Genomic DNA, 18488 nt, shown 5'->3' on the forward strand with positions numbered 1-18488 from the left:
CATAAAGTAAGTTCAAAAAATATATTACCATGTTCTCATATTTAATTGATTTTTCAGAGTTAGTGAAGAAAAAGACAGGTACTCTACACTGAATATTGAACTTTGTACATTTCACTTCCAACTGTTATTGAGGTCCCACAGCTTTTTCTTCTTTTTTTGTCAGTGCTTTAATTTATATTTGGCAATATTATATATATTATTATATTATATTATTATATTTGTCAATCATTGACAATTGTGCAATAATGAGTAACATTTATAGTTTCAGTTTCAAATTGAAGCCAATTTGGATTGATTTTTTTGTCTCTCAACAGCAAATACGTATCTATTTATGGTTCAAGCACGAGGTATAATGCTGAAAGAAAATGTGAAAACAATAGGGCATATGATCAGGCTATACACTAATAAAAATGCTACTTTAAATGGCACAGGTAAGAACGTTATGCTTTTCATTTTTTATCTTATAACATTTTCATAACCATCTGTTGAGTGAACCGTAGATTACAATGCATTCGTTTATTGTAAAAATTTCTAAAATGCCCTTGAAATAGATCCTAGGATAGTGTACAATATGATTGGAATAAGACTAGAATAAGAGCATCAAGAATAAAACCCAAAACATAAAAGAGTACAAACTAAACAACAGCAGCTGGAAACAAATAAAGACAAACTAAAGACAAATGTAACCTTAATCTTAAATGTAACCCAAAAACATTGTAATGTCAGAAATAGATGATTAATAGAAAGGAAATTGTTGATGGGAGCTGGACGTTTTGATTCCAGCACACTAATTTAACTGCAGGTTTGTTTCTGGGCTGAATTCAAGGAACCTTAAAGTGGTTTAGGGTCTGGAAAATCTAAGGACTGCCTCGTTCTGTCTGTTACTCCCAGCATTCACCAATCATCATCTGAGGCTCTGCTACAGATCTCCTAAAGTTGTGAAGCACAGCTGATGGCAAACTGGGCTAGGGTATTCCACTTTGTGCATCAGGCCATATCACCATATGGTTTCAGGCAGTTGTTTGAACATGATTGTTCAAAAAGGACTTGGCTGATTATTATTTTTGTTCTGCCTGGCTGTTCTGAAATTATTATTGTGCTGTGGGCTTTTGGGGGTGGGGATTGTTTTTCACTTGGGGATTATTTTATATCTTAGAATCTTAGAGCCATAGAATTGTAGCATTGGGAGGAACCTCGAGGTTTGTCCAACCCCCTACAATGCAGGAATCATAGCTAAAGAATACCTAACAAATGGCTTCCCAACCTCTGTTGAAGAACCCCAAATGAAGGAGAATCCACCACCTTCAGAGGTAACTTTTCCCACTGTTGAACAGCTCTAACCATTGGAATGTGCTTCCTAACATTTAGTTGGGATAGCCTTTCTTGTAATTTGAATCCATTGGTTTGGAACACCAGAAATTATGCTTGCTCCACCTTCCATGTGACAGCAATTCAGATATTTGAAGATGGCTAACCGTACTCAGCCCTCTCAACCATTTCCCTTAAGGCTTATTTTCCGGACACTTAACCATTTTGGTTGCCATCCTTTGTACACATTCCAGCTTGTTGATATTATTTTTAAACTGTGGTGCCCATAACTGGACAAAGTATTCTAGGTGGGGTCTGACCAAGGCAGAACAGAGTGGTACTATTACTTCTCCTGATCTGGACACAATACTTCTGTTGATGCAGACTGGAATTGCATTAGCTTTTTTATATTTTTGCTGTCTCATGTTAAGCTTGTGGTCTACTAAGATCCCCAGATCCTTTCCACTTGTATTGTAGTCAAGCCAGATGTCCCTGATCCTATATTTGTGCATTTTATTATTCCTGTCTGAGTGTGGAACTTTACATTTGTCCCCATTGAAATTCATTTTGTTAGCTTGTGCCTAGTTCTCCAACCTGCTAAAGTCAGTAATAATATTTTATTAATCCTAATTCTGTGTTCTGCAGTATTAGCTACCCCTACCAGTTTGGTGTCATCGGTGTCAAAATTCCTTCATCCGAGTCATTTATAAAGATGTTGAACAACATTGGGCTCAGGACATAAGCCTTTATCACTCCACTGGCATTCTTGAAATACTGTTTTTTTTTTATCTTTCTGAGTTCCTCAGAAAGTATGTGAGAGAGATGTTTTAAAATTACATAATATCCAGATGGCACTGCTACCTTATAAACAGAAACAATTGTTTTTTTCTTTGTATTTTAAATTGAAATTGTATTTCTTTCTATGAAGATTACCCTGAAGGCAACAATTCAAGTGATAACCTTGCACAAACTGTGATGTACCTTCCAGAAAATTTCACTTATTCTCCTAGCCAACCTTGTCCAGAAAAGTTGCCCTACATGAGTAAGTTCACCTTTACATATAATCTGTTTTACTACAAACTGCTTTGAAATACAGTGGTACCTTGTACAGGTTACAGAATCTTCGGGTTACGGCTGCAGCAAACCCAGAAGTGGGTTTGCCGCTCGCGTGTGTGCGCAGAAGTGCTCTGCGCACTTCATGCATGCGCAGAAGCACTCTGTAGCACCACGCGCGTGCGCAGAAGAGGTCCTCTGGATACAAAGTTTTCGGGATACGGCTGGGGCTCCGGAACAGATCCCATTTGTAACCGGAGGTACTACTGTAGTCTCTTTCAAGAAACTGTATTAAAATTATTTCCTAGATGAATATGGATATAATTTATATTAAAACTATTTCTTAGATGAATAGGGATATATGTAATTTATATAACTAGAATCCTCAAAGTAGAAGAGAGAAAAAAACAGTTTGGATTTCATGTATAAGACACCCCCTACTTTTGGTAACCCCAAATTTGAAAAATGGGCATATGCACTATCCGTGTATAAGACGCCCCCAGATTTTTAACCTTATTTTAATTTTTTTAAAAAAACACCTAGTCTTATACACGGAAATGTACAGTATTTATTTGTAATAATGAAAACTGTTTAGTAGAAAAATAAGTTTTGGAAGTTCATACCACAGTTCAGAGCTGGCTATGAGAATGGATTTTTTGAAAGCAGTGCTTCCGGGTGCATTGTTCCTTTCAGTTAGAGGATTCTGTCATCTTGCAGGAGAGAACTTTTACCCATTGCTGCAATTAACCACAATTTATCTTATTTATTAATAAAAATATTTATAAACCACTATTCATGAAAAAGATCAGAGTGGTTTACAACAGTTATACGTACAGAAGGCCATACAATGAAAACCATATGCATTTTTTTATAAAAAAAAATCATAAACCAGCTAATTATTATGGAAATTGCCTGATGGAATAGAAAAGTTTTCAGCCCACCTTTCAAAACTGAAGCATTCTGAAATAGAATGATCTTGTTGCATCTCTGTTGGAAGAGTGTTCCACAAGACTGGGCCAATGACACTAATAGCTTGAACTCAAATGGGGACTGCAAAGAAAGATCCCTGCTGTAAGGGGATTGCAGTTGGTGGCAATAAGCTTTTGGGAGCTCTGGGGTGGATCCAGTTCTAGCAGGGCTTGCATTTGGTGCCAACATTAGAAACGTCGAAGAAAAATAAGGAGTGCTCTTAAAGGCTCCCAGTTGTTCCTTTTTTAGCTGCATTTTTCCTTTTGTAGCTGCCTTTTTACCTGCCCCACACTTAATTTTGACCCGTATTTCAGAGGTTCCCCATGCCTGACCTATGGAGTTTACATATTTTAGTTTTATCACAGTAGTGTTCTATTTTAAGTGATAATTATGAATAACTTCAGGCTGGTTTTTAAATTCACATCAACACTTCATTCTTTTCACAACCTAGGAGGCTTTATTGATGTCAATATGAGTGAAATTGGTTTGGATGAAATTCAGAAGGTATTTTCAAAAGATTTAGATATTGAACCAGGTGGTCATTGGAGGCCCAAGGACTGTAAACCACGGTGGAAGGTGAGGTGAAGGTGAAGATGATATTTTCTTAACATCTAAAAATACTTATTACATGTTTCAGTCTGTGTGCAGCATGATCTTATAAACTAGGTGATTTTCTCAAAGTCTTGGCATGGTTTTTCTTTTGCAATACTGGAACACATCTTTAGAATGATATAGAACATATATGTTATGTACCATATATGTATAATGCATGTTTTTAAGACCATAAGCTGACATTGAACTGTAGTTTAAAAGTAATACTGTACTGTATGTATGATAGATGCAGGGTAACAAATACACACATACTCATACACACATACTCATTGTATTTGAAGGTTGCAATACTCATTCCTTTTCGGAATCGCCATGAACATCTTCCAATATTTTTCCGACACCTGATACCAGTGTTACAAAACCAAAGGCTGGAATTTGCTTTTTATGTTGTTGAACAGGTGAGCTGCTTTATATTTGTTTTAGAATGAATTCAAATATATTATTGTAAATAATACAGTGTATCTATGTCGATCATGGTTTCCAAGGTGGAATCTACACACATATAAACAACACTAGGAAAATGCTTTTTTAATAAACATTTTGAAAAATACATTGAATTTTGCATAGCTCACTGTCACCATCTAGTGCCAGATTTTTATATTGCACTTTACAACACATTTAAAACATTTATTTGCAACTGTGTAGCTGAGTTCCAAGAAATATTGCTCTTGCAAGGTTTGGGCAAAATTCATTAAAATGTTTCCCTTAATCAGGTGAATTAAAAACTTTTGCTTCAAAAGATTTTATCTTAGTTTATATACTTTTAACTGGGGGATTGCATATCTGGTTTTGTGGGTTGTTCCAAATCAGCTGTGATCACTCAGTCAGTAGAGCATGAGGCTCTCTCAGGGTCATGGGTTCGAGATCCACATTGGCCAAAAGATTCCTGTATTGCAGTGGGGTTAGACTAGATGACCCTCGTGGTCCCTTTCAACTCTACAATTTTATGATTATATCATACTATGACTTTAACAACATTTCTACTGCTCTGCTGTTAGAAGGAATGTAGCCAGGGGTGCCAACTTGATTAAAATATTGGGGCGGGGCCCCCAGGTAAGCCCCACCCTACACAATCAATCACATGACATATCACACACACACCATTCAAATGGCAATGCCCACCAACTTTTTTTTTGGGGGGGGGAGGGCTGGCCTTCTCAAATATTTTATGCGAGGGGGACGTTTGCTCTGAAGTACCAAACATTATATATTTTTTATGTTAAAGTTAACATAACTTTTTATGTTAAAGTTTTGTATATAGCTAGCTTATGTCAATAGTCAATCCTTTTATGTCAGTTCTTATTTAACACATTTACAGCACTATCCTAACCATATTGCCTAGAAGTGCCATAGAATTCAAAGGGGCTTACTCCCTGGTAAGGATTACAGCCTTAACCTCTTGTTATTTTTTCTTATTAAGACTGGAACACAGCCATTTAACCGAGCAATGCTCTTCAACATTGGTTTTAAAGAAGCCATGAAGGATGGTGACTGGGACTGTGTAATTTTTCATGATGTGGATCACTTACCTGAAAACGATCGAAATTATTATGGATGTGGTGAGATGCCACGACATTTCGCTGCAAAGCTGGACAAATATATGTACATGTAAGTAATGAATTTAGTTAATTTGTGATTGCAGAAAATTCATTTTGAATCTCTATAGTTATAACCAATGTTTACAATTAGACAAAGTTTTGCCATTAGGAAACTTTGACAAACACTGGAAAATAAATATTTAAGTCAGTCATTCCTCCTGTCCCATGAGTACAGGTTAAATTTAGTACTACTAGACATTCCTTGAAACAGTATAAAACAGAAAAGTTAGTATTTGTGTATAACAAAAGTTAAGCAGTTCATGCAGATGGATTAAAAGGCTCATGCATTCCGTATAACTTCCATATATGGCTATGGGTTTTTAAGTTTTGGCATAGAATTTGGTAATTATAAATATAGATATGGCAGTGAAAAAGTTTTGGACTGTAACTACTTTGAGCTACATCTCATATCTCAAAAGTTCAGCATTAACTTGCAAATTCGAAGGTTTTAAAACACTTTTAATTGACAAAATATGTACAGTTTTATTACCTAGCCCTTCTACTGAGGCAGTTTCTTTTCTATGAAACTGGGCTTTTCAAGAAGTTTCCTTGTTAGCCTTATTGACATGTATTGCATTGGCATAGCTATGTAGTTACGTTGTTGTGCAAATAGGCTGAAAGTCACTGCCTATCATTCTTCGAAAAACAACCCTCCCATAGTAAAACTTGCTTACTAGATGAAATCACAAAAAATTATCTCTTCTCAGTGATGTATGCACTTCTGACTTCATTTCTCCCTTACCTTAACACCTGTTCCCATGGCTTAATCTTGCAATGGCCATGGCAGATTTAGTTTCTAGCTTCTAAAGCTCCTGGTCTTTGTGATTCAGCTGCCCATTTACTCTGTGGCTGTCTTTTATTCCTATGGCTCTCAGTCAACATTTCCCCTCACACCTTGCATATGTTTATTGCTCAGTTACTTTATATCATACCTTCTGCTTTATATCACACCTCCTTGCTCTTCTTTTCTTGCATTTGCAGATAGTCACTGCTTTTGTCTAGAACAAACACAGCATCAAAATATTATGGTTGGGGTCTATAGGTGCACACCCAATATGATTTTTGCCTCCTCCCCTATGCATTGTAAAGTAGATTCTCATGCCATACCACAACCTGCTTTTGAAAGTCTCTTTATTTTTGTTTTAAATACATTATTTTGTGAATGGGGGCTGCTCCTAAAAGATCATTTGGTTTCATGGAGCTAGCTGTGCCATCCTATGAATCCCAACCCATATTTCCAAAGCTTTATTTTACACTTGTATGCCTAAATCTAACCTCCCGACTATGTGGTTAATGCTTTCCTTGTGTGATTTCTATGAGATGGTGTGTTTGTAGGAACAGCTGTATAGAAATACACTTGGCTTCTGTGTTTATTGAATTGATTTAACAAAATTGTGAAGGCTTTGATTTCTTCAAAAAGGTTAATTGTCAAATGTGGAAAGTTGTAGGAAGAAATAATAATTTTTACCTAAATGCACTAAAAAATGAAATTTGTCTGCTGTCATTTTTAGTCTTCCATACAATGAGTTCTTTGGTGGTGTAAGTGGACTAACAATAGAACAATTCAAAAAAATCAATGGATTTCCAAATGCTTTCTGGGGATGGGGTGGAGAAGATGATGATCTCTGGAATAGGTGAGTGTTTATAGAATGTATAGGTTGATCGCCTAAATGGAAGTGACATTCAAGTTATCTTCTGGCATTGAGATAGAAGATTTGTTCAGATGTGCAGGTGCCTATTAGACACTTGTAAATTAGTATCTAACAGTCATTTAACATATGCTAATTCCTACCACTTTAATGGCACATCAAAGCATTTTCTATTAAGTTATTTGTTAATACCGTAAAATTTATATGCTGCCCTTTCATTATAAAGCAGGCATTCCCAAACTGCGGCCCTCCAGATGTTTTGGCCTACAACTCCCAAGAGCCAGTGTGGTGTAGTGGTTAAGAGCGGTAGACTCGTAAACTGGTGAACCGGGTTTGCGTCTCCGCTCCTCCACATGCAGCTGCTGGGTGACCTTGGCCTAGGCACACTTCTCTGAAGTCTCTCAGCCCCACTCACCTCACAGAGTGTTTGTTGTGGGGGAGGAAGGGAAAGGAGAATGTTAGCCGCTTTGAGACTCCTTAGGGTAGTGATAAAGCGGGATATTAAATCCAAACCTCCTCCTCCTCTTCCTCCTCCTCCTCCTCCTCCTCTTCCATAACTAGGATAAGGATAAGTTTTAAAAGTGAAATAAACTCAGAATATGTTTGGGAGAATTTTCTTTAGCTAATCAGTAGGCTATAAACAAAAGAAATGTCTTCCCCTGCACGTGTTTTGAAAAGTGTGACTGGATCTGACTGATGGAACTGATGCCAGCATGTTGGAAAACTCTTCCATTCTTCTTAGTGTTCCTGCTATCTCACTATTGTTTTTTTTAGTTTGCAGTTGCAGTCAATTGGAAGATGCGCGTTTTTAAAGACTCTTGCCTATGTTTCTCTCATGACATTTCCTCTTTAGTAGGTTGTCTAAAAACATTTACCTGTATGTGAATTTCAGTATAATCTGAGGGTGTACAAGTAAATCAAAGTTTATTACCCTTCCCTAACAGCTTAAAAATAAATAAAAATAAAGACATATATGTTCTGTATAGGTCAGAGACAAATAGACATGTTGCAGGATGAATCTTGCACATTCAGATGTTTTGCATAGCTGACCAGATAAGCTATGTTCAGTTTAAAAATGTCTGACTGGTGGATATCTCAAAGATATCTTGCACCCACAAGATTTAGCGCCGTTTGTGCAAATTGTACGTAGGATTGCAACCACAGTCAAAATGGCTTTACAAACCTTAAGTGTTTTTTTAAACACATGTTAACTATTTCAATTGTAGAGTTCACTATGTAGGATACAACGTATCAAGACCAGAAGGAGAGCTAGGGAAGTATAAGTCTATTCCTCATCATCACCGAGGAGAAGTTCAGTTCTTAGGACGGTAAGAAAAAAATGGCTTAGTATCAAAATGCTCACAGGAGATTTTGTTTTCAGCATATTATGCTGTTAGCTGTAAAACATAACAGTTGTAACTATTCATGTATATAGTTTCTTCACATGCAAAACATGTCTCAAGTTTATCATTGTGGAATATATACCATTGTTATTCCCAGTGTGATGAACATATGATTTAGAACCCTGAATGATCACAGTTCTAATTCCTGTGGTGATCTTTCATGAGAAGAAGAGGAGCTCCTCTTCACATGAGTGGAACTCAAACTCAGTCATGTCAGCACAATAAAGATAGCATGACAGGCCCTCCCCTGCTCTTGGGTGTGTGGACAAATATCGAAGTGGGGTTTACATCTTGAGTAACACCATGGTTGATCCAGGATTTGAATTGAGTGGTTCTGATGTCAAAATAAGCACTAAATAGCATTAGCTTATTTTGTGTTTGCATATTTCCAGCCATAGGCCACTAGCCTATATCTGGAAGTAAGCCCCATTGAATTCAAGAGGACTTACTTCCTAATAGAGATGTATAGGGTTGCACTGTTGAAGCTGATGCACTGGGTAAGTAATAGCATGCCACATAACCTTTAAGGTACTGTTCATGTATTGTCAAAGTTTCTTTATTTTGAATATGCTTACATTTGATAAACAATTATCTGCTTGTTTAAAGGCTGAAAATCACTTTCAAATTGTAGCCAATTAAACATGACTTTCCATAGCTTTTAGCAATGCTCCTTACTTTTGCTCTCCACAGGTATAAACTATTAAGATATTCCCGAGAGCGTCAGTACATTGATGGGTTGAATAATCTGCTATATACACCTACTATTTTAGTCAGCAAATTGTATACAAATGTAACAGTAAACCTTATGCCAGAACTAGCTCCTGTCCAAGATTATTAATGGAACAGCAGAATAAATGGATCAAATATTTGAAAACATTGATTTGAAACCGCAAGTTAAAGACATCAAATCAGATATTTCTGAAGACTTAACAAAAGAAGTCAAATGATTGTATGTATGACTATGTGCCAGTTTGTGAAAAGAAACCCTAGTGGCTGCTACTTAAAATGTTTACTTCATGAAACCAACACTATTCAAACCTTGTTTGGGCACGTTTTTCACAACAGAAACCACTCGTCTCAACTGTAATTAACAGTCGTGTTGCTTGTTTAGAAGCCAAGAAAAATCATTTTCACCCAGGAAATATGCTTTCAAGAAATCACAGTTAAAATGAACTTTTTAATATTTTTCATGTTATGTAAATATCTTTTAAATTAACATGCTTTTGAACATGGCAGCATTCAAGAGTTCTGTATGTGCTTGAGAATACTTGTGTTCAGTCTCTTGGATTTTGTTTATTGGCATGAAATAACATGGAAACAGTTTGACTGGTTTACAATGAAGGACCAATTTGCTACTTAGGGTTGTAAACTATTTTGAGCTCCAATATACCTACATACGTGATTTTACCACTAATTTTTCTGTGAATAATCTTTAATTTTTTTATTCTATTTATTACTTAGGCAATGCCACGATTCCCTGATTATGCTTGAAATAATATTGTTTATGCATATTGCATGTACATTATGGGAATCCATCAAGGATGTTATTGTGTGCCAATAGTGTTGGTATCAGATTTATGCCCAGTCAGTCTATTTATTAAGATATTGCTGCTTGTAGATTTCTTTTTAAAACAACTCCTTCCCTCCTAAATGGAAAGTCCAGATATATGTGCTCATTAGAAGATTAATGAGTGATAATAGGAGGGGAATGATGGCAGAAAGACTTAATATGAACAGAAGGAGATTTTCAGAACATTTGCCATTGGTTCAAATTTATTTACATTAAAGTTGCTGGAGCTGGAGTTACCCCAAGGGGGAATGTTTTGAAGATTTCTCACATAATAATTGGCATTAGTGTCAAAAGCTTCTCTTTTTAAAGTTCTGTGAATTTTCGGCAACAACCTAAGACTCTTTCCTTCATGACCTCTAGAAAGAATGAGCATTCTCTATTTTCTCTAATTTCACCAGTTTTTGTGGAATGGGTGAAGATCACCATATTATAAACGCTATTATTTAGTATAGTCTTATATTAGTGCAGTTAATACCATGTGAAATTACTTCCTTAGAGCCTCAGCATATTTTTATTATTATTATATGCTGTTCATAGTTCAACTGTGGCACTTGCTCTCATGGGAGGCAATGATGTCCACCAACTTAGATGGCTTTAAAAGAGGATTAAACAAAAGTATGGAGGAGAGGGCTGTCAATGGCTACTAGTCATGATGGTTATGCTCAGCATCCACAGGTGGTGGCAGCAGCGTACTGATTGCCAGCTGCTGGAAACTACAGGAGGGGAGAGTGCTTTTGTGCTTGAATTCCGAAAAACATCTGGTTGGCCTCTCTGAGAGCAGGAAACTGAACCAGATGGGCCATTGGCCTGATCCAGCAGGCTTTTCTTATGTCATGCCCTTTTGTTATGTAGACGTTGCAAGAGACACCTGTCATTCTAAATAGTATGCAAAATTCAACTAGGCATTTTACACAGTTAAATATGAAGAGTTCTTGCTGAAAAAGCAATGATGTCAGGAAGACATGATGTAAATTGGGCATTTAAAAGAGTATTTAAATTTCATCTAGATCTCTACATTGGGTGTTCTTCTTCCCCTAACCCCCAATTCATTAGTGGACTTTTACGAAGTTAAACATGCCACACGTTTACCAGATTTAATATGACCACATTATTTGAATGCAAATGCTTAACTTTAAAATGTCAGCTTGTTGCATAACTTTTATATAGGTATATATTTATATATATATATTATGCCTTCATTTTTAATCTATCAAAAATAATAATCCAAGAGACATTGTACACTATTTCCTGCTTGAACACACCATTCTAGAGCAGATCTTAATATGCCATGTGCCTTTAAAGTAGCATAAGACTGGAGCTGGAAGCCATTCATATTCTTTATCCATGGCCTATTGTAAAACCCCTAAAAAGTTGAATTTGGTTTCTGGTTTCCAGTAGTTGACAATTAAGAGTTCCCAATAGTTGACAATTAAAAATACCTATAATTGGAAATATGATTTTTAAGATTATAAAGAGAAATTATAATTAAACGAAGTAATGATAATCACATCACTTTGAAGTCTGCTGAGAATACTAACTTTACCCCACCCTACTTGGTCCTTTAATATTTGGGGCTAAAATGAGAGGTAATTGATATATGGATAATAAAACATACTTTCCCCCTTGGATCTCTGGGCCTATTTTGGAATCTTGTTAAAGAGTTGAGCTTGTATTTTTTCATGTAAACTATGTGAATTGTTTAAAAAAATGTACTTGCAGCATATCAGAGGGAAGTGTACTTAACATTATTTTACTGTTCCAGCTGTGAGATGCTCATTTAATGCACTGAAAACTAATGTTGTAAATTGTAAAGAATCATGCTATGACATTTTATTTTGCACATTAAAATGTTTGTACTTTTAAAATACAGTCTCTTGAAATGTAGTGTGCTAAAAACTGATGTACTGTTACTTTTACTAATATAGCTTTTATTTTGTTTGAAATAGTTTTGAAATAGTGTATTCCTTCAATTTCTTTTCTTTTAAAGCACAGGTTTTAGGAGAGCTCCGCCTCATTATATTCTACAATGTTTAAATGAAAAGAGGTTTCAATATTTTGTTATTATTTTTCCTTAGAGTGGAATCCGACTAAGCCATAGTCAGAGTAGATCCACTGAAACATGTGTTCTTATGTGAGTCATTTTTACCTTAAGTCTCTTGATTTCTAACAGTCAGTGCAAGCAACAACACTTACGGTAGTGCCTGGTTTTAGAAACATGCCCTTAATTACCCAATATACAATTCAGCTCATTGCTCATGCAATTCCTCTGTGCATGCATGCCTAGCTATCTTCAAGTTCCTGAAGGTGCTTTTCAGATTAGCTTTTCCTAAACTACTGGTAGTTTTATCACTGATTTTACATGGGGATACAGTGGTACCATGGGTTTAGAACGGCTTAGTTTATGAACAACTTGGAAATAGAATGCTGCAAACCCGGAAGCAGGTGTTTCGGTTTGTGAACTTTGCCTTGGAAGCTGAACGTGTTCCGCTTCCTGCTGAGTGTGTTCCGTTTGTAGATTGAGTCCCCTGCTGCTAATCAGAGGCTTCCTGTTGAGTCTGTCAGCTGTTGAGTCCCGAGCACCCACACAACACATAGGTGATATTTGGAGCTTTTGATTTTGCTATATTTTGTGTTTTTGTGTGGCTTTTTTGTTTTTTTGACTATGACTTGTTGTTTGTGCACATCAGTGCACATAAGAAAAAAATAATTTTAATTTTTATCATCTACAATACTGTCTTATTTATTTTATAGTACAGTGGTACCTTGGGTTACTGATGCTCCAGGTTACAGACTCTGCTAACCCAGAAATAGTACCTCAGGTTAAGAACTTTGCTTCAGGATGAGAACAGAAATTGTGCGGCAGCGGCACGGCGGCAGTGGGAGGCCCCATTAGCTAAAGTGGTGCTTCAGGTTAAGAACAGTTTCAGGTTAAGAATGGACCTCCAGAACGAATTACCGTAAGTTCTTAACCCGAGCTACCACTGTACAGTACATTGATTATTGCTTTCATTTTATGGATCAATGGTCCCATTAGATAGTAAAATTCATGTTAAATTGATGTTTTAGGGGTTGTCTTTTAAAATTTGAATGGATTAATCTGTTTTGCATTCCTTTCTATGGGAAAGCGCTCCTTGGTTTTGGAACAGACTTCTGGAACGGATTAAATTTGGGAACCAACGTACCACTGTAATGGCTTGGACCCTACATTTTTGCTCCTTTCACGGAAGGCGAGTTACACTCCTAGTGGAAAGTATTTTAAGAACACATTCCATTCTCACGTTTGTGCATGTGCGTGTGTGTGGATGGATGCATGTGCGCACGCACATCACTAATAGCACTGAGATCTTCAGTATGACGTCTCCTTCCTTGCCACTTCCCTCTGCCTTAAGTGTGACTTATGTGCCAATGGAAGCATTTCTCCAGGCTTCCTGGAGACTTGCAACATGTGAGTGAGCATAGGTGTGCCAGCAGCCAGATGTGCAATGGGTATAGTCTAGATCCTATAAAAATTGAGAAAGGACTGTGGGTGCCTCCTGAGGTTTTTCAAACAAAACCGGATCTTGCTTTGTAACACAGAAAATGATACTGAAACTATTTAGAGGAGAAATATTTATTGATGCATTAAAAAAAAAAGTTTTAGCCGAGATGTTAATGCTAGATGCTACTTTAGCAAACAAGCCATGGGTTATACAAATTAACTGCGACCTCTAATATAATCCTACAAAAGTGGAATAGTAGAGAGAATGTTGTGAGAATAAAGTATGGTGTCATTCCTTTGGGTCGCTGACAACAGCTGTGGTTGAATAAGAATAGGGACTAAGAAGAGCAGCAATGGTGTAATGACGATGACCAGAATCGTTAGCAGCAAAAACCACCTGCAAGAGGAAAATACTTAAGTTGGTCATACAGTGCTTTTTTCTGTAAAAACCTGTATTAAAAATATCAATTCATCATAAGTTGCCTACAAACTATCCAAGTGCTTTGATTTGTCTAGTATCCTTGGACAGGCCAATTCATTTCAATAGAAGGAATAAATCTGTGTACAAAAAAATAAAATAAAGATTGACTTCATCTGTTAAAATGAATGGCAATGTCTTTGCAATTTGGGAATCATTATGTGCACATACTTGTGAAATAATCATTGGGTAGGGACAGCTTTGTTTAGATTTCAGATAAGAAGTTAATAAAAATGCTGGAAGACATTCAGGTGTGATACGGTGACTCCATAAGCATGCTAAATTTGATTGCAAATTTTACAGTGACTTTTTAGTGCTGAGAATCATTTTGTAATTTCTCTTGTCATTGATTGAAGATATGCTTTTATGTGGTTAGTTAATTAAAACCACTGACTGCATTGCACAAAAAACAAGTTTTAAGGAGTGCCCAGCTTTAACCAATATACATACTGTTTCTTTCTAAAGATGCATGTGAAATTAGAGAGGCACTAAAAATATTTATGCTGGTTAACAAGAAGCACCGTAGAATCTTAGAGCTGGAAGGGACCCAAGGGTCATTTAGTCTAAGCCCCTGCAATGCAGGAATATTATGCAATGCAAGAATATTATGACTTGGGGGCTTTCCTAATGTTTTGCACTTTGAGAACCAGCAGAAAAATTGATTTGGCAGAATCCACTTGTTAAGTCATGATGGCCTATTTTGTCTACACTTTTCAGGCACTGAGCCCTTCCTTATGCATGTGTGAGAAAGTTAAGGTAAGCCTGTAAGCTTACAATGTCTAACCAACAAAATTGGATTGTAACATTGTTTTAATTTTAAAAAAAAGTTTGTTCACTGTTTAAGGAAAGTATACTTGTAGTTCAGCTGGAGGTTGATGTATACAAATGCAAGATTTATTGGCTTTGTACAGGGTGAAGTTCTGATAGATTTGAGGGCAGATTTGGATGTGGGTTTTTTAGGGGATCGGACACTTAAAATGCAGCCACTCCTGTAGTCTTCACATACTGAAACCTTTAGCTTGCATCCTCCTCTCTCCCCACTCCTGCTGCATAGTTGATAGCAGTAATTACCCAATCAGTTGGTCCCATGATAATATTTGACCCCCAAAACTTACTATATTGTGGGATTTAGAAAACTCTGCCAGTAGTTTGCATTGGGGGGGTGGGGGGGTGACCCAAATACTCACATCAGCATATTCATGAAATGGAGTAACGCCAGCTGCCTTCCAGTATGTATTGGTGTCAAACTGGACCTTGTACAAGCCTTCTGTAAATTGTTCATCTGTTGTAAGCTCATGGATTTCCCCAAATTCATTTGTTTCCCTGTAATACAGGTGCATAAAAGTAGTAAGGATGGTATCTTTCTATATACTTTTTTTTTCTGATACAAGAAGTGGGTTGGGGCTGTTATAGAGCACCAAATTTTCTCAACAAGACTTCTGTGAAGTCATGTATAAGACAGCTTTAAGTTGCAATTCAAAGTTCACTTGGAAATTCATTCAGTTTCATTTCAGAACTAGCCAGATGTCAGGGATATGTGCAGTACCGGCACCTTTTTTTACTAGAAGAAAAGCACTGCATCTCCCTCTTATCAGCTGACAAGGCTCTAGAGTGGGTGAGCAGTTTGCAGCCCTGTCTCCATACGTAGCTTCCTGTGAGGATATTGAAAATGTTAGTTTTGATTCTTTTTAAGAGAGCAAATATCTAGTCTCCATATCTGCAGAGACATATGGTTTTAAAATGCAGACTATAGTACTGTACTGTACTAGTCATGTTCCTAGGAAGGTGTTCTGTGGTAGGTCATGTAACAAATACACTCCTATCACATGTTCACTTTACAAATACAGTATGGGTGTGATGGTGCTCCCACAGTGATAAGACAGTAAGTTGTTCCTGTTGCTGTGAGTAAACATATATTACTGGTATCTGTATAAACCATTGGAAATAACAGTGAGGCTTGGAACAGAAACTTGGTTGGTGATAGTGTTGTGGATTCACATGATTTGGAGGTGCCATCTCAGCAAGGCTGACTTGCTCCTCAAGGCACTTTGCATGCAGGGCAACTTACCCAGTAGCAAACTCCTTCCAGGTGCCATCTTCAGCTCTTTTGGACACTTTTACCAGTAGGCTGGTAGCTGGTCTTCCTTTAACTGCATCCAGGACTTTCACCATAAGAGGACACTTTGAGTCAATGGAGCCATGGGAAACCTTGACCTGGCAGGAGAAAATATCTATCAGAGTGTCTGTGGTCCATAGCCTATTTCATGGGCGTAAGGAACACATTACAAATTATTCAACAGCCTTTACACATCCAAGAGTTGTCAAACAAACAAACAAACAAACAAACAAACAAAAACTAACTTGGGTTAGGAGTTACTGCAAACATCATTTATATACACATAGACATGGGATGCAGCTTTGAGAAATGGTGTGTTAAGAGTATTTAAAAGCAAGCACAAAAGAAAATGTTGTGCCAGTTCAAGCTTTGCTTTTAATAGATAGATACTCCTCCCTCCACACTTTACTCTGATTTAAAGGTTCAGTGGGTCTATCTGTGACAATTATTAATGAATTTTCAGCTAGCACAACAATATTCTTGAAGTTGACATACATTTGAGCATTGCACTATTAATGTTTAATTATTAACTGTAGTCAATTGAGAATCAAACTTTACAACTCACTGTAAATAAAAGTATAAATGATTTTCGTTTTACAGAGTAAGAAGATGAGCTGCAAATAATTATCAGATTTGCCACTGTCACAAACTGCCTTGAGGCATTTGCTGTATATGGTAACATATTGCATGTTTTTAAATAATGACAAAAATAATGAATAGTGTAGTAAAATAGAACAGACCTCTTACACACTTACCTGTGAGTAAATCCCCTTGAACTCAATGGGACTTACTTCCAAGTAGACATGTATGAACAGAATTGCACCAACAGTTGCTTAAAAACCAGTAACCTTGTAAGATTTTATGGTAACATACATTTAGAATATGCATATATGAAGAACAAATAGAGAGCTTTTTTTAAAAAAAAATAATGACAAACTTAACCAACAGATCTAATTTTCTAACTATAAATGGCAGGTGCTAACATTTTCTGCATTGTATAGTAAGAAACCTTGGGATTTATGGGTACATTTCCTCCAAACAACTGATATCTTGAAAGGTGAAATGGTCTGCAATTCCTAAGAGATAGCCATGTATCACACTGTGGCAGGCATGTGACAATATCTTGGACTACTATTTTAATTTCTTCAGCATGGTTAAATTACCAGTTGTCAGCAGTTTGGTACATATTATTTCACAAATAGAATGTGTCTCCAGCAACCTGAAAGCCATTCTAAAGTACCTTGGTAAACGATTCAGCCATCAAAAGATATGGACAGTTCACTATGGATCAGTCATGTAGTACAAATTTGGTAATAAGCTTGCAAGAAGATTGTACTCCCTCCCCCCGAGAAACTGCTGTACCACTAATGCAATACTTACCAGTGGCGTAGCTTCAGTGATGTACACCATTGCAGCCAAGCAAACGAGAAGCAGAGAGGAGGCGGCCATGGTGTTATATGTGTGTGTGCAATCAGCAAAACCCTGCCAACAGCTATAGGCCAGTGAGGTCTGAGTTTTTATACTCCATCCTACTACAAAACAGCCTACTTATCAAGTGCCCGTATGACTTTAAAACCTGCTGATTCTGATTATTTACTTAGTAAGCAGTCCAGCTGGGCAGTACTTCCATCCATTGGCCTTTTGCAGAAATCCATGGGATTATAGTATATGGAAGGAAAGACTCCACAGGCACTGTGAGTAAGCCAATGAATAACCCACACAAACATGAACCTTGCCTATTGGGATTAGGATGTTTGGACATGTGTGTGTGTGTGTTGGTGTTGTGGGGGGGGGCAGGGAACTGTTAAGCAATGGTTGTTTGCTTACATTTTACGGGCCACAGAATGTCCATTGCTTGTGGCAATTTCCAACTTGGGAGTCAGTTTTCCTTGCATTCTTACCTGTAATGGGCCATTTGGGCACGATAGATCTTGCTTTTCTGCAGCGCGCCAAGTACTGTCATGATTCCTATCTGCCATTCTATAAAATTCTGGGGTTCTCCTTGGGGCTTGTCACTGCAAGATGTTTAACTGTTTTAGTACCTGATCATTCACATTAGGAAGTAGTCTGCATTGCAGAAGCTGACAAGTTACCCCCACCAAAGCAACGATGAATTGATTGTCGCCGTGTGTCTCCATTAGTGCCAATCTGTAGCACACATGGGATAAAGTCTAACGTGTAGAACAGGCATCCCCAAACTGCGGCCCTCCAGATGTTTTGGCCTACAACTCCCATGATCCCTAGCTAACAGGAC

At 37.1% G+C, this 18488-nt stretch overlaps 2 protein-coding genes across 4 annotated transcripts in view; one reads left to right on the forward strand and one right to left on the reverse strand.

Moving 5' to 3' along the window:
• Positions 1-13880, forward strand: part of B4GALT6 (beta-1,4-galactosyltransferase 6) — an 18295-nt gene extending 4415 nt beyond the window's left edge. The window contains exons 1-9 of one of the 3 annotated variants that reach the window (XM_035125284.2): positions 370-431; positions 1157-1310; positions 2237-2350; positions 3782-3906; positions 4224-4340; positions 5363-5550; positions 7052-7174; positions 8416-8517; positions 9283-13880. In XM_035125284.2, the coding sequence (XP_034981175.1) occupies positions 2284-2350; positions 3782-3906; positions 4224-4340; positions 5363-5550; positions 7052-7174; positions 8416-8517; positions 9283-9430 (870 nt within the window). In that variant the 5' untranslated portion in view covers positions 370-431; positions 1157-1310; positions 2237-2283 and the 3' untranslated portion in view covers positions 9431-13880. Of the gene's footprint in view, positions 1-314; positions 432-1156; positions 1311-2236; positions 2351-3781; positions 3907-4223; positions 4341-5362; positions 5551-7051; positions 7175-7963 lie in introns of those variants that run through there. The other 2 variants (XM_035125282.2, XM_060277863.1) reach the window with 2 other exon arrangements.
• TTR (transthyretin) lies at positions 13867-17683 on the reverse strand. The gene is made up of 4 exons (XM_035125454.2): positions 17615-17683; positions 16187-16326; positions 15306-15441; positions 13867-14037 (listed from the first exon to the last, which is right to left on the reverse strand). The coding sequence occupies exons 1-4, from the start codon at positions 17681-17683 to the stop codon at positions 13930-13932; spliced, it is 453 nt and encodes a 150-aa protein (XP_034981345.1). The 3' UTR covers positions 13867-13929.
• Positions 17684-18488: the final 805 nt, after the last annotated feature.

The sequence above is a fragment of the Zootoca vivipara genome, chromosome 8 (genome assembly GCF_963506605.1).
Source record: "Zootoca vivipara chromosome 8, rZooViv1.1, whole genome shotgun sequence".
Lineage (NCBI taxonomy): Eukaryota > Metazoa > Chordata > Lepidosauria > Squamata > Lacertidae > Zootoca > Zootoca vivipara.

Excerpts from the sequence above, each read along its gene's own strand:
- TTR (XM_035125454.2), bottom strand. The coding sequence starts at position 17,683 with ATGGCCGCCTCCTCTCTGCTTCTCGTTTGCTTGGCTGCAATGGTGTAC. Across the intron at positions 15,442-16,186 it reads TGGAAGGAGTTTGCTACTGG|GGAAACAAATGAATTTGGGG; the intron begins GTAAGTTGCCCT and ends CCTGTATTACAG. Across the intron at positions 14,038-15,305 it reads CATTTCATGAATATGCTGAT|GTGGTTTTTGCTGCTAACGA; the intron begins GTGAGTATTTGG and ends TTCCTCTTGCAG.